Here is a 15653-nt window from a genome sequence, read left to right as displayed (position 1 = left end):
TCCCTTCGCGCACCGGGATCCCCAAAACCGCACATCCCTTTCTTTTTTTTTTCCCCCCCCCCTGCCATCCGAGGGGGACAGAGAGGGGATTCCTACAGCGGGGTGCCAACCCCAGCCCCCCGAAAGGTGCCGATCCCTACCCGGGAACCCTTCGGGGACCCCGGGGAGCTCCGGGGGTGCACCCAAGCAGATGGCGCTGCTGCTTCGTGCGCGGCTCCGGCTGCCGAAGGCTGTCGAAGCAACCGGTTTCCTGAAACCGGATTCTCAGCGTTGACAGAGCTGCCTCTGCCACCGCCGCCCGTAGCCATGGACCTGCGAGCGGAGCTGCTCAAGTCCATCTGGTACGCCTTCACCGCCCTGGACGTGGAGAAGAGCGGCAAGGTGTCCAAATCCCAGCTCAAAGTGAGTACCGGGGGCGGTGGGGGGGGGAAACTGGGGGCTCGGGGCGCTGCTTGCCCCCGTTCGGGGCTCGCGGGTGGGCTGCGAGGTTGCGGGGTGGCTGCGGGGATGCTCCAGGGCTGCCACGGGGGAATTGCTGAACGTGGAGGGGAACGAGCCCCTGCTGTCGCCTCCGCGCTTCGTGCCCGGGTTTAGTGAGGTTCCCCGTCCCTGCCTCACCTCCATTTTAAACATTAAAAAAAAAAAAAAAAAAAAAGGTGGGGGGAAGTAGGAGGGAGTTAATCCTCCAGTGTATTTTTGGGGAAAAATACATAAAACAAGAGGAAATTTCTTTTCTTGGGTGTTTTTAGTTTCTTGTGCTCTTAATACCCAGCTACCAGCCCAAACCCCGGTTTTATTTTTCTTGCTTGCACCCGCGTTTCTGCTTCCTGTTCAACCCCAGGGCTGGAAGGTAAAGGGAGCCCGTTGTAAAAGCTACAACTCCTCAGCGGCCAGCCCAGAAATAACGCACCATTTTTTAAAAAAACCTCTGATTTCCCCTGTGCCCTCCGCAGCTCTGCCCGAGGCTCCCGAGCTCAGCCCTTCATCGGCACCCTCGTGGCTTTAAAAACTTTCTTGTCTGCCTCCAGGACTGGGTCTGGTCGAATCCACCAGGTTTTGCCACTGCTACAGTAATAGTTCATTTTTTTTTTTCCGTTCGGTAATGCTGGAAGCCCTTTTGTATTGCTGCTTAAAAGTCTAATCCTGCTTCTTACCCTGGCACCGGGGTTGGAAATGCTGGTTGGAGCAGGGGGGTGGAAGGCAGGGGAAGGACCTGAGCTAGAAACATGCAAAACCCGGTAAAACGTTGCGTCAGGAGCACTTGGCAGCTGCCACGAGCCGTGTGCGATGCGTTGTGAAACTCTGCAACGAAACCTCTTCTCCTCCTTTTCCTTCTACTTTCGAGGGTTTCCCCCGGGACAGGCTGCGGGGAGGTGCTGGGCTCGGGGGGGGGGGGGGCGCGTTTGGGTGGAAAACTGGGTTTTTATCTGAAGGGGTCTGGAGGAGCCGGGCTCCTGCAGCTGCTTCCCAGAAACCGGCTGCAGGTGTGATGAGCGTGCGGGCCCCTCGGCCCCTTCGTGCTCGGGGGGCTGGGGCTGCACGTGGCAGGACGGAGGTGGAAAGCACCCACGTGGCGATGGGCACGGGCCGGGTTCGGCCTTGAAGGCTCCCCGGGGCCATCAACCCAGGGCTGGATTTGTGATTTATTTTTTTTTTAAAAAGATACCTGAAAGTGTAGAAATATCTGAGGAAATTCAGGAAAATACTAAAATAGAGCGGAGCTGGGGTGCTGGCTCCGCTGGGGAACGTCTGCCTGGGCTTTCGGTGCTGAGCAGAGCACCAGGCACCCTCCTGGCCCTGCCGTGCACGCTTTGCTCCAAAAGGGCTGACGGTAGCACAACGTTAACACGCAACGCTCGTCGTGCGTGGTCTGTGACGCTGAGGCCGCAAACACCCCGGTTTTAAGGGCCGTTTCCTAGAGAGTTTGTGCGGGGCGGCTGCCGAGGGCCGCGGGATGCTGAGGACGGCATCTCCCCGGTGCCTTTACCCAGAGCGACGTTTCCGAGCTGAAGGCGGATTCACCCCTCGTTGTTCCACCGCCTCCAGCCCTGAAACGGGAGCTCTGGCAGCTCGGGGCACGGCACAGGCCCTGCGCCGCCGCCCGCGGGGTGCCCAGCCGTGCTCCTTCCACCGTGAATCTCAATTCTGGACAGCTCTCCACCTGCGAGAGCTCATTTCCATCGCCCACTGCTGCCAAACCCTGCCTGCTCGCGAGGCTTTGCTCTGCCCGGCCTACGCAAGGCAGCGTTTCTGCTTGTAGGGTCAGCGGCGAAGCAGCCCGGGCCCTGTAGGGTGGCGGTTTGAGCTCCGTGCCCTCGCAGGGTTCCTCGTGCACGGTGCGAGCTGGCGGCGCGGGGCTGCGCTCTGCCCACCCCCCCCGACCCCATCGTGGTGCTGCAAGAAGGGTCCCGGAGGAGGGTGGGAGAGCTGCTGGTGGGCACTGAGTTCTTGCAGCTCCCGAAACAAAGGCCCGGTTTAGCCCCGAAAGCTGACGCTGGATTTTCCCGGGGGATTACAAGAAAGCCGGTGGGAGCTGGGAGTTTCGCTCTTGGGCCAGTCGCATAAGTAAATTTAGCAGCGTTTCAAAGCTCGGTGGCAGAGCTGTGGGAAGCTGCTGGGTTCAGCAGTTGGGTTCTTTACATGTACACCCCTATGCAAGTGAGCGTGTGCATATGTATGTGCTCTGTAGGTGTGTATCTTGCACAGGAAGGAAAGACAGTCTTGTGGTTAAGAGCTACGAGCCGAAAGATATCGGGTGTTTCTGTTCCCAGCGCGGGCACGCACTGGGCCTGGTCTCCGAAGGGGTTTTTATCCTTTCTGTGCCATCGCAGCCCCGCTGGCGGAGCTGGCGGAGCCGGTCGCGGGGCCTCGGGGTGTCGGTGGCGCAGGATGAGGCTCCGGAGCTGAGCGTGCAGGGGGCCGTGCCCGTCCTGGCACTTCTCGCTCCTCCGCTCGCGGTCCTGTCCCCGTGGCACAGGGAGGGGAGAGGAGCCCTCTGAGCAGCCCCGACGGGCTGGGTTTCCTGAGGCTCTGCTCGCTGGAAGCTGCCGTTAGCTCTGCCGGGGCTGGCAGCGTGCTGCTTGGGATTGGGAAGCCTGGTGGGAAACTTAAAAAAACAAAAACAAAAAAAAAAAAAAAAACTAATTTGGGGCTGTTTTGATAGGGCTTGGTCATTCTCCGGGCTTCTCAACCCTAGGAACCGCGGCTGGAAACGCAGAGGCGGCGGCGGTGGTCCCAGGGGTGCCCGGGCTGCGTGTCGGGGTGGGACAGGGTGCAGGCGGCAGGGGCACGGCTTTTGCTCTCTTTTGGAGCCCGTGATCCACGCAGGTCCCCGGGAATCGCCGACGCCTTGGTGGGCCGGGCTCGCTCACCGCGGCCACTTACGGGACCCTTGGGGGCAGGAAGGAGGCGCCTGGCTCGCACCGAAAGCTCCCCGGGCTTGCTGAAAGCTCCTTGAATGCACAAAGGGCTCTTGGCACAGGCTGGCGCCGGCAGTTGGGCCAGCGCGAGGGCTGGGAGCAGCTCCTCCGTGCGTGCACAGGGGGAAATCGGAGGTCAGGAGCCCACAGGGCTGGGCTTGAACCACGGGGGCTTGGCCGACGGGGCGGCGAGGCGGGGGGACCCCGCTCGTGTCCCCCCCCTTGCTGCAGAAATTGGGCAGCTGAAGGCGCCTGGCCGCAGGGAGGCATCTCCCCCGCGGCATCGCTCCCTGCAGCCCCCTCTGGGGATGCTCCGGTTTCGTCAGAGGGGCCGGTTTGCTGACACGTGGGGAAACTGAGGCAGCGGCGACGCTCCCTGCGCGGTGCCAGAGGTCCCAGCAGGGGCTGGAGGGGTCCGTGCTCGAGGCGCCGAGCCGGGCTCCAACCCCAAAGGTCACCCCCCAGCCCTGGCATCGCCCCCGGCGTCTCCCACGGGGGCGAAGAAAAGGGGCAGCCATTCTCCCGCGGCGTTACGTATTCCACCCCCGGCTCGGGCTGGCGTCAGCAGCGGCCACGGGGCTGGGGGAGAAAAGGGTGGAGGGAGGAGTATGGGGCTGCGGGGGGGGGGGGACGGGACGTGGGGTGCCCGCGGTGCTGGGCTGACCGGGGCCGTCCCCTCCGCCCCTGCACGTCGCGGTGGAAAGGCTGCGTCACCAAACCTGCGTCGCGGGCTGGGCTTCGACGCTCGGAGCGTCCTCGCCCTTCTCTTCCCCCCCCCTCCCCACACTTTTTTTTTTTGCCTTCCCACCCCATGTTTCAGGACCCGGGGTGGGGGGGGGGTGTTTTCCTCCGTCTCGGTGGGGTTGGGGCAGCCCCGGCCCCACACATCCTGCAGTGAGCCCGGGCAGGGTTTTCCTGCCCCACTCTCGTATTTTGGGGGAGTGCTCCAGCAAGGAGCAGGCTGCGGTGTGTGGGGGGGACACAGAGGGGGTCGGGGGGGCTGGCCGGGGCTGGGGGCACACCTGAGACCTCTGGGGGCTTTTGGGTGCTGCGGGATGCTGGGCTGGGACACCGCAGCACCCCTACGGCTCAGCACGAGGGAACAATTCCTCTCGCCCTTACGTTTTCCCAGAGGAGCGGGATCCTCTCTGGGTCTCACCCACCCCGTCCCCGTGCTGCCGGGGCAGGAGCTGGAGCAGCGCTCGGTGGGACGGGGGCTTCGGAGGGGACATGGGCAGAGGAGGAGGGGATAAGGAGGGGACGAGGCCGCGCGTGGGAAGGGGAGGGCAAGGCGCGATTCCCGGCTGCCCCCGGTGCTTCCATCCCTCCCCACCCCTTTGCGGCCCCCGGAGCTGCGCCGAACCCCAAAAGAAGCGCTCGGGGCTACGGCCTGCGCGGTGTCTGAGCGCCGGGTGGAGCCCTGCTGATAGCATCTGTCCAGAGGGGGAAAAAGAGAGAGAAAATCTGGTCGAGCGAGACCCGTCTCCAGCTGCAGCAGCCGACGTGGCCCCCGGCGGGCCCGCTCCTTCTGGGAAGACATCTCCAGCCCCGCACGGAGAGGAGCGGGGACACCCCAGCACCGTGGGCCCGGGCACCGTCTCCTCCAGCCCCGATCCTTGACCCAAGATTTTTGTGTAAATCCCAACGCCGGGGGAGGCCGCCAGCTTTTGGGCCTCTCCTCCCAGCATCTCCGGCTCGCCGGCGGGCGAAGGAGGGCAGACGGTGCTGCGCCGCCAGCCGGAGGCATTGCTGCTCACGGGGAAGCCTTCCCCTGGGCTTCCCAGCACGGAAAGTTGGGATTTCCAGTTGGGATTGCCACCGCGTGGGAAATTTGGATGAAACGCGCTTCGTTTGGGGGGATTTGGACAAAACCCCGCTGGGCGGCACCGCTGGTGTGGAGATGGTGTGTCTCCAGATCGCCGTCGCCCGCTTTCACTGCAAACAAAACCTGGCCTTAATTTCTTTCAGACCCTTTCTTGTTTTCGTTTTTCCATCTTCTCGTGACACGCTTACAGAAAGCAGCTGCTGCTGCCAGGTTGCAACACGGCAGCCGGCTTGGGTGCGTTCTCTATTTATTTTTTCAAGAAATCGCTAAGGGCAGCTGCCAAACAGCATGGCTCGGGGCGGCTTATCATCCCTTCTAGATCAAAGCATGTCCTGTTTGCTCTGTAATATTTGAAACAGCCCGATTTAAAAAAAAAAAAAAAAAAAAAGTTCTCCGTGTACCAAGGAAAGAATGAAATGAATGCAAGAAAATCCTCGCTTCCACGTGAACTCTCTGCTGTTTCCAGACGATTATTTGAGGTCGATATTTGGGGATTTCCTGCTGCCAGGCCCAAGCCGTGCCCTGTGGCTGCAGTGGGTGATGTTGGGGGGCCGGGGGTCCCCGCCAGGCAGCGGGGGGCTCGGTGCCGGGGGGGTGGGAGCTGGCAGGGCTGGAGCCTGACCCCGTCCCCTCTCCCTTGTGCTCGGCCAGGTGCTGTCCCACAACCTGTACACGGTGCTGTGCATCCCCCACGACCCCGTGGCGCTGGAAGAGCATTTCCGAGATGACGACGACGGGCCGGTGTCCAGCCAGGGCTACATGCCCTACCTCAACAAGTACATCCTGGACAAGGTGAGCCCCCCCCGGCCCCCCTCCCCGGGACCCGCTGTGACCGCGGTGTCAGCTCCGCTCCCGCGTCTCGTGGCCGCCCCGCGTCTCCCGTCCCCTCCGCTCCCGGTGTGCAGGGCACGGCGTGCTGGGACGGGCGGCAGGAGGATTCAGGGAACTCAGATGAAGGCCAAAAGGAGCCTCGTTGGCAAGCTCGAGCCAGCCTCCCCCTTTCCATCTGGCCTCTGGACGAGGCACAGCTGCGTCAGCATTTCCTAAAGGGCTCGGAGGGGGTCCCGGCGGCCTCTTCCAGCCCTTTTTTCCTCTCCACCCCTGTTGAGATTTGAGGCACGACCTCTCGGCCGCTTGGCAGAGGAGGAGGAGGAGGAGGAGGCTGGGGGAGGCCGGGGCGCTGGGGCAGGGCAGAGGTTGGGGTGGGAGGTGGGTGGGTTTCGCTCTTTTTCCGTGGCTCAAAGACACCTTTGTTCCGCGCGGCGCACCACGGCGGCACGGTGCTCGTTTCCTCTGGGCATACGAGGAGAGGAAAAACGACTGACGGCTTTCTTCCACTGCGTGCTTTCAAGGCGCTGGGGGCCCGGAGCAGGGTGCCGGCACCCTTCCCTCCCCTGCTGCCTCCCCAAAGGGCTGAGACGGGTTTTTGGCTGCCGCCGGTGCTCCGGTGCTGCTCCCCGGCGGGTTCTGGCTGAGCCCCGGGGATGCTGGCATCTACCCCAGCTATAGGGATCGGCCCTGCTGTGAGCAGGGACCGAGCCAACCCCAACCCTGCTGCCCCGGGGAGGGCACCAGGGGCCGATCCTGCTCGGCACCAGGGGCTGATCCTGCTCGGCACAGCCCGATCTTCCTGGTGCAGAGCGGCCCAAACCCTTGCAGTTTCCCATGCAGTTCCCTGGGACATGACCTTCAAACCCCCTTCTGCTTTCACTAATAAAATCCCAGAGGCGGCCTGCAAAGGGGAAGTGGTTTTTCCTAGTAAGAGGGGCTTTTAGCTGTTCCTGGTACCCAGGACCCAAAGGTTTTTCTCTGGCTCTGCTGCTGCAGATTGTGGTTTGTGCTCATGCTAGCCACGCGGTAGTGCTCTCCTGGGGAAGTGCATGGACAGAGTGGGACAGGCCGGTCTGGTCCCTGCCACCCCCTATCTGTGTGGCACAGCCTCCAAAACCAGCAGTGGTGCCTCAGGTCCAGCCCTGAGGAAACCTTTTGGTGGCCACAGAAGCTCGCGATCAGGCAGCGGGGCCGATGGAGGTGTTATCCCTGCCGCCGGTGCTGCCTGCTTGCAGCACGTCACTTCCCTTTGCCGAGCCCCTCTTCCTCTTTTTGGTCAAACGGGATAAAGAGAGCGACCCAAAGCCATGCAGACATTTGCAACGTGGCCTTGGGGAGAGCCCAGCGGTGCTGGATGTGCTTTGCCGTGTGCTTTCTGCTGGTGCCCCACAGCCCCAGGTGCTGTGCCGTGGTGCCCAGGCACCGCAGCGATCCCGGAGCGCTTTCTCTGCCGGTCAGCGTGCCCAAAACCGCCTGGGCAAGGGCTCCTCTGCTTGGTGGCCTTGCACCAAGAGTTAGTGCTCAGCCGCGCTCTGCAGTGATGGTCGCATCCTGTGCTCTGCTGCATGGACAAATCAGTTGGTGCCGGCAGGGACAGGAGGTCTCCGGTGTGGAGCTTCTGCCCTCCCTCCAACCTCTCCCCCCTAGAAGCCCCCTCGCAGTCCTTCACCAGCCTGGGTCCCGTCCACAGGTGGAGGAAGGTGCTTTCGTCAAAGAAAACTTCGACGAGCTCTGCTGGACTCTGACAGCGAAGAAAAATTACAAGCCTGACCGGAACGGGAACAGCATCGTATCCCACCAAGACGCCTTCAAGCTCTGGTGTCTCTTCAACTTTCTGTCTGAAGACAAATACCCTCTCGTCATGGTGCCGGACGAGGTAGGAGCTAGCTGCCTCTCCCCGGGCTCGGTTTTGGGCTGACATGTCCCGCTATCGCTTCCTGGCACGTCCTTCCTTCGGCTGCCTCATCACATCCTGCGAGCCGTGGTGGGGGGAGAGAGGGCAGGGTGGGAGGAAGAAGCCGTGCCCACGAAAAGCGGGGTGGCCTGGGGGCAGCTGGGAGGAACCCTCCGAAATGCCGAAGCCTCCGGAGCACAGACGGCTTGGAGGACGAGGAAAGGGCCGGTCCGCGTTGGTTTTTGGGTGAGGCAGCAATCTGGCCTGCTGTGAAATGAACGGGCCAGTTCTCGGGCCAGCAACCAAGGAGCATCCCCAGCTCGGCTCCTGCTGGGGCTGGTCCTGAAGCCCTTGCAACGGGCCAGGAATCCCCCAGCGGCTGAACTGGGCATGGGCTTGGAGGATTCCTCCTGATTTTTGTGGGGATGAAGGAGAAGATGATGAGAAACCCTTTAAGCCCGCTGTTATCACAGGGTGCTCCTTGTGAAGGAGGCAGTGTCGGAGCAGACCGTGTTGTCCCCGTCTGTGCCCGCTGCCACCAAGAGCTCAGCACCTGCACCTGGGTGTGCAGCCGGGCTTCTCGGCGAAGGGCAGGCAGTAATCTCCGAATTCCAGGTGGCATTTAGGTTTTTCCCTTCTCCGGGGCCCAGATGAAAGCCCCACGAGAAGGTTCCAGATGCCAGGAGACGCTCAAAAGCCAACAGCGGCCTCACCGGGCCCTGCTGCGGCGCTCAGGGACGGGCAGGCAGCATCCACCTGCTTGGGCACCATCTCCCCACTGTGTTCAGCCCCCCACTCCCCTCCCAAGATAAAAAAAAAAAAAAAAAAGCAAACCCAAACAAACAGAAAACCCACCACCAAAAAAAGAAAGAAAAAAGAAAAGAAACGCGGTGCTGCGCAGATGTACGAGGGCAACCGCACTTCCTGCTCCCCGGGAGAGGAGTTTCCTGTTCCCCAGACCATGACAAAATGAATCATCCTTCTGCTAACAGGGCTGGGCCTGAGAAAAAGAAAAAAAAATGTCCTAGAAAAAAAATAAGTAATTTCTCCTAGCCAAATGAGGAGGAGAGGGAAGTCCTCTCAGATGAGGAAGGGCTCCCAGTGGCTCCCAGTGCCTGAAGGGGGCTGCAGGGAGAGGTGGGGAGGGTCTTTGTCAGGGGGTGCAGTCATAGGACAAGGGGAAATGTCCTTGAGGACGTTTAAAGGAAAAGAGGGGAGATACGGGTTAGATATTAGGAAGAAATTCTTCACTGTGAGGGCGGTGAGGCCCTGGCACAGGAGCTGGGGGTGCCCCATCGCCGGGGATGCCCTAGGCCAGGCTGGGCCTGGTGTTCCTCTCCCCTGCAGGACCTCTTCCCCTGCTCCAGCCCAAGGTTTTCATGTCAGCTGGAAACCAAAGTGGTGCTGAGGTCAGGGCCATGGTCTGAGTTGCCTGCCTTGTGGGCTGGGTGGGGGACAGCAGTGCTGGGCCGATCTCCCCGAGGCACTCGACTTCTGCGGTGCTTTCTCTCTCTTCAAAGAAGCCAAAAGCCTCCCGCCCTTGTGGCCAAAGCGAAGAACCTCCCAGGGCTAATCAAGCTTTAACTCAAAACCAACGTCCTGAGCCTGGAAGAGCTTGGCCATTGCCATCAACCCTCGCAAGGGTTTGTGATAAGGCACGGAGAGGGACGCGGCCTCAGGTCCTCCAGCACGGGTTTCCTCGCCCCAAGTCGGCGGCTGTGGGGTGGGAACGACTCTTGCTTTGCCCCCGACGCCGATCTCCCCGTCCCCGCAGGTGGAGTACCTGCTGAAGAAGATCTGCACGGCCATGAACGTGGAGCTGAACTCCTGCGAGCTGGACGACTACCTCTCCCAGGAGCCGCAGGGGCAGGGCGGCCTGACGGTCTGGCAGTTCCTGGACATGGTGAACTCGGGGCGGCTCCTGCGGGGCATCGAGCAGGAGGCCATCAGCATGGCCGTGGAGGAGGTGTACCAGGAGGTGATCGAGGACGTGCTCAAGCAGGCAAGGAGCCCGCGTGTCCCGGGGCACAAGCTCTCTCTGGGGGGTGTTTCTGGTTTTCTCCCGGCCCTTAAGGACGTGGTTATGGTGTGGTTGTACCACCCCCCATCCTTCCCCTGCCCCGTTGCTGAACCCCGTGTCCCCTGGGCGCAGGGCTACCTCTGGAAGAAGGGCCAGTTGAGGAGGAACTGGTCGGAGCGGTGGTTCATGCTGAAGCCCAGCGTCCTGTCCTACTACATGAGCGAGGAGCGGAAGGAGAAGAAGGGGAGCATCGCGTTGGACAAGCACTGCTGCGTGGAGGTACAGCCTGGGCCACGGCTCGCGGCAGGGATAACGCCTCCTGCGTGGCTTTATCTCGGTCCTCATCCCGCTGGTTGTCCCCTCGCCCCGTGCTGACACCGTGCTGTGTCCTCTCCCTGCAGGTGCTGCCCGACCGGGACGGGAAGAGGTGCATGTTCTGCGTGAAGACCTCCTCCCGCACGTACGAGATGAGCGCCTCCGACACCCGGCAGCGCCAGGAGTGGACGCTAGGTCTGTGTCCCCATCCCCGCTCTGTGTCCCCTCCCCAGCACCCCCGTGGCCCCGCTGACGTCCTCCTTCACCCCCCAGCCATCCAGACCGCCATCCGGCTGCAGGCCGAAGGCAAGAAGTCCCTGCACAAAGACCTGAAGCAGAAGCGACGGGAGCAGCGGGAGCAACGGGAGCAGCGGAAGGCGGCCAAGGAGGAGGAGACGCAGCGGCTCAAGCAGCTCCAAGAGGAGAAGGAGCGGAAGCTGCAGGAGCTGGAGCTGCTGAAGGAGGCCCAGCGGCAGGCAGAGATACTCCTGCAGGAGGAGGAGCAGCGGCGGAAGCAGCAGCACGAGGAGATGCAGAGGACTCTGGAGATCCAGCTGCGGGAAGCCGAGCAGGTGGGTGCATCCTCGTGGCAGGCCCTGCTGCGGGGCTGCATCGCTCATGGGGTGGTCGCTGCCTTCCCCACCCCTTGGCCGTGTTACCTGGGGGGTTGGAGGAGCTGAGCACGTCCTCTTCTTGCAATAACACTGCCGGTACCCCTCACCTCCGGGCTCCCGTGGTGGTGTGGGACCTGGGGACAAGGGACGGAGGGGTCAGCGCGTGAGGTACCCAAGGAGCAGGAGCTGAGGACAACGTGCTCCGGGGTGCAAGAAGCTGAGAGGCTTCGATGCTGGCCAAGGAGCCTAATTCTGTCCTTGCAGCCGATGCTGTGGAGCTCTCTCCACGGGCTCTCCGTGGTGTGGGGGACATCTGGCCCCATCCACCCAGGGGTGCGGGGCCGGCGCCCACGCTGACAGCTCCTCTCCCCGCCGCAGGCACGCGCCTCCATGCAGGCGGAGATGGTCCTGAAGGAGGCAGAGGCAGAGCGCCAGCGCAAGCGCATCACGGAGCTGGAGGAGATGCAGGAGCGTCTCCAGGAGGCCCTGCAACAGGAGGTGAAAGCTCGGCACGACGAGGAGTCTGTGAGATACGCGCAGGCCAGGTAGGACCAGAGCATCCCTGGCTCTCCTCGACCAGGGAAGGGCTGGGCATAGGGTTTGTCAGACACGCTCCTCGGGGTGATGCCACTGGCCTCGACTGCTCCCCGGGGAACCAGGGTGTGCCCGTGACCGCCCGTGATGGCAGCGGGGCTGGGGGAAGCTGGTGGATGAAGTGGCAGAGGGATGTCCTCACCTCTTGCGCTTTCTTGACAGGCTACTGGCTGAGGAAGAGGAGAAGCTGAAACAGCTGATGAAGTTGAAGGAGGAGCAGGAGGAATACATCATCAAAACTCAGCTGGAGAAGCAGGTCCTCAAGCAGGAGATGGAGAACAAGAACAAGTGTCTGGAAGAGGCCCAGAAGCAGCTGGAGGAAGTGAGAGTGAACAGGCAGCGGGTGGACCAAGACGTCATGGTGAGCGTCACCTTGGTGCCACTTCCCATCGCGCTACGAGCCCCAGGGGACCTCCTGGCCCTCTTCTGAGACACCTCCACACTGGGGAGAACCCAGGGACTTTGGGGACCTGCTGACACGTACCCTGCTGTAGCCAGGCTGGATTTAGGGCGTTACATTAGCTGCAGCAGGGAAAGCGGCCCAGAGGTTTGCCTGGGAAGGGACGTCTGCCCTGCGAGGCACATCCCGTGCTCCTGGTAGAGCCGTGCCAGGCTCGGTGCTCAGCTTGCGAGGCCAGCGAAGCGGGGAGGAGGCTGTGGCCACTTTGCCCCCATTTTGCTGCGCTGGCAGATGCTATTAGGAGAAGTCTGCTGACGGGGCAGGCGCTGGAGGAACCACCAGGCTGGCATTTCCTCACCGCGCGGCTCTGGGTTTTTCTGATCCGTGCCAGGGGCTGATTTGGTGGCTGAAGTGACGCAAGGGTGTCCTGCTGGGGGGGACAGCACTAGTGTTGTGTATAAACCTATAGAGAGCAGCAATGTCAGCTCTGGGAGCACGTGTGGAGCGTGGAGGGTTGGAAGCAGGGTGGGAGCAGCAGACCTAGAGGAGGGTGAGCTGCCTCCATCCCAGAGGGAGCCTCAAACCCAGGCTTAGGGAAGGGAAAACTCTCAGGCCGGCTCAGTGCTCTCCTCCACCTCCTTGCAGGCGGCTCAGAGGAAGCTGCGGCAGGCCAGCACCAACGTCAAGCACTGGAACGTGCAGATGAACCGACTGATGCACCCTATCGAGCCGGGAGGTAGGAGACCTTCCCCCAGGGCACGCAACTCTGTGCTGCTGCCGATTCTTCTTCCCTGTCCCCCTCTTTGGGATCCTCAGAGAAGCAGTCACCTCTGGCAATGAGACCCTGTGCCCCTTTTCCTTCGCCAAAAGGTCAATTTGGACCCCAGGTAAACAATCTGCTTTTTCTGTCTGTCCCCAGACAAGCGTACAAACGTGAGCGGAGGAGGCTTCGCTGGCTACCATCCCCTCCTGTGCCAGAGAGATTCCTCCCTCAAACTCAAGCAGAAAGTGGAAGAGAAAGGCAGCGACCCCGTGAGGGACGGCAGCAAGGAAAACGTGAGCAACGGTGGGAACAGAGGCCCGCCACCATCTTCGGATGCGGACCCCATGGCCACGGAGCCCTCCAACTAGCCCCACGGGACGGCAGAGCCCAGCAGGGAGCCGCAGGGCCCAGCACAGCCCTCTGAGCAGACCTGGTCGGTGCGATCATCTCTGGGTAGAGACCAGTGGAGACTAGCACAGAGCCTATAAGTGACTACACGTAGGGCAGAGACGCTTCCCTTCTCTTCAGGGATGTGCTGCAGCCACAGCGTGCCAGGAGCTCAGGCAGCCCAATGTGGGGAGAAGGCAGCGGGGCCAGCTCCTCCGGGCTGCCCACGTGTGGGGGCTGGAGGCGCCTCCCTGCACGCTGGACTCTGGTTTCAACACTGCCTCAAAACACCACCAGTGGGTCTGGACCACGTTGCCCAGGGCTGCCGTTCTCCCTTGATTTCTACTGGCAATGCCTGCTGTGTTGTCCGCTGCGCCCCTGCAAAGGGGCTGCCAGGGCAGCCTTTATGGACTGAGCAGTGACTTCCCACCGCCCCCTCACAAAGGGCATTTTCGGCCCTGATCAGGGGGACCAGGATCTCCTTAACTAACACGTGCATTCCCTGAAGGTGGTTGTTAGTCACTGGAGTCACGTAGATGTTAGTACAAACCAACAAGTAATAAAGCTTTTGGAGCCACCGGCCCGTAGGCCTCTTTCCCTGCAAATCTGTGGCCCTGCAGGCACCCAATTTTCTTCATGCGCAGGGCGGGGTCTGGATAGCCACTGCAGAAAATTAAAGAAATTAAAGAGAAATCAGACACAATCAGTGAAAAGAGGTCCCAGTGGATTTTGGTTTAGTCTGTGGAGGGCCAAGAACGGCAATGGGGTGTCTTCTGGGAGGGCCAATACTTCATTACTTCAGTTAAGTGCTTGTATAGGGAGGTAACAGTGCTCTGCATTTAGGTCCTTGCCCTTGGACTGCAGGACTCCCTGTTTTGGGATCTGGTCCGAGGCCTGCAGAAGGCAATAGAAAAGATTCCTGAAGGCAGCTGGGCTGGCTCCATCAGCTCCGGGAGTAGGTGGATGTGTTGGCTCCCTTCAGTGACATTGGCCTGGCCTGCCTCCTTCACTTCATTTGCTCCCTGAAAGACCAAGAACAAAAGCCAAGTCTTCTGGCAAACCTCCCTGCACACAGACACACACAGAATTTTTTTAAAAAAACACCACCAACAACAAAAAACAACATTGGGGTTAATTTTTCCAAGTGCCTCTCTTAAGTCCAGTCCTATTTGCCTGTTACTTTGAGGCACAGAGCCCCTGCTCACGTAAGGGTCCCCTCTGAAAACAGATGCTGATAGCAAACCCTTGCATCAACCCCAGATTCACAGTTGCTCGTGATGCTTAACTGCAGTTCGTTAGGGAGATTACAATCTATTTCCTACTTGTGCGGCTTCGAGCGTTTGCTCGCAGAGCTCTTCCCCTAGTTTTTACAGTGCTCCTTTCTTACAATTCTTTTCAGTTGTGCCTGCCCAAAAGGCCGTTTTCGCAGGTCCGCGTGGCACGATGGGGCTTTGCTGGGACAAAGCAGCTCTGTGTGTCCATTAAGGACGCCTGGGTGGCCCCATAGCCCGGTCCCCGTGCGGCCTCGCCAATGCACAGAGGGAGCGCGGGTGGCTGCAGCCCTTGCAGCAATGGCTCCGGGGGCCTGTCCCTGCCAGCCAGGGACTGCAGCAGGTCAAATCTGTCCCCTGTCCTCCTCTTCACTGTGCTGGGGACTGTGGGGCATTGTAAAGGATGCAGCACAGCAGTCCTGAGCAGAGGTGCCTGACCAGTACAGCCCCATACGGTCCCCAAACAGCTCTGGAGTCCCTGCCTGGCCCTGTGACAAGTGACAGCGTGCCATCCCAGCCGTCCCACTCAAACACAGGACCCGCCACTCTGCGCGTTTTCTGGTGGAGCAGGGCCTTCGCAACACATTGTGCCCCTAGGGTGAAATCAACCGGGGCTGGGCCTTTTTCTGGCCTTGAAGTGTGAAGATCTCTGCGGCCTCCCAGGGTGACCCTGGCACAGCTCACGGCCCCGTGAGATCCTCAGGCAGAGGTGGGTCCGGGGAGGGTGCCAAACACTGGTTTCTACTGGGAAGGAAATGGGCTGGGTGGAAATGCACCGATGGGAGACCTCCTCCACCTCTGACAGCTCCATTAGCTCAATCTCTTCCCTGATCGGGCGTCAGGACAGGTACCACACCTAGGCCGGGAGGAAAAGGGCCACCTCCGCCCATCTCTGCAGCTCCGTGCCGCAGCCTTGTCGCAGGGCTGTGTGCCCTGTGCTCAGCCCCCAGGAGACGCTGGGTCGTGCCCTGGTGGTGAAAAGTGCCATTGCTTCCCCCCACCTCTTGGGCTGCGTCGTCTCTCCTTACAGCAACTCAGCAGAACATTGCTTTTGCTCCTAGCAGCTGCGTTCCCATGCAGCAGAATGTTATATGTTAATTGCCGCAAGGACAGGCGTGGAGGGAGCAGTGTCAGCACCTGCCCTGGATCGGCCGCCAGGTCTGGATGTGCCCGGGTCTGTCTCACCCTCCCGGAGCGGCCGACCTGGAGCTTGCCTAAGTCAGCAGCAGGCACACGTCGTCGGTGCGTGCGCCGGTGCCTCGGACTAAGAATTACCCCCTGCGGAAGGGTCAAAAGGAGAGCTCGCAGAGGTTTTGGGGA

At 61.2% G+C, this 15653-nt stretch overlaps 1 protein-coding gene across 1 annotated transcript; it reads left to right on the top strand.

Moving 5' to 3' along the window:
- The first annotated feature begins 172 nt into the window (after window positions 1-172).
- Window positions 173-13765, top strand: DEF6 (DEF6 guanine nucleotide exchange factor). The gene is made up of 11 exons (XM_080569163.1): window positions 173-402; window positions 5896-6036; window positions 7766-7951; window positions 9744-9971; window positions 10122-10268; window positions 10391-10499; window positions 10578-10876; window positions 11297-11463; window positions 11675-11873; window positions 12558-12648; window positions 12832-13765. The coding sequence occupies exons 1-11, from the start codon at window positions 307-309 to the stop codon at window positions 13041-13043; spliced, it is 1875 nt and encodes a 624-aa protein (XP_080425289.1). The 5' UTR covers window positions 173-306; the 3' UTR covers window positions 13044-13765.
- Window positions 13766-15653: the final 1888 nt, after the last annotated feature.

This window comes from Anser brachyrhynchus, assembly GCF_964034855.1.
Source record: "Anser brachyrhynchus genome assembly, chromosome: 27".
In the NCBI taxonomy this organism is placed as follows: Eukaryota; Metazoa; Chordata; class Aves; order Anseriformes; family Anatidae; genus Anser; species Anser brachyrhynchus.
This window is presented reverse-complemented; position numbering and strand designations above follow the sequence as displayed.

Excerpts from the sequence above, each read along its gene's own strand:
- DEF6 (XM_080569163.1), top strand. The coding sequence starts at position 307 with ATGGACCTGCGAGCGGAGCTGCTCAAGTCCATCTGGTACGCCTTCACC. Across the intron at positions 7,952-9,743 it reads TCGTCATGGTGCCGGACGAG|GTGGAGTACCTGCTGAAGAA; the intron begins GTAGGAGCTAGC and ends CCGTCCCCGCAG. Across the intron at positions 9,972-10,121 it reads TCGAGGACGTGCTCAAGCAG|GGCTACCTCTGGAAGAAGGG; the intron begins GCAAGGAGCCCG and ends CCCTGGGCGCAG.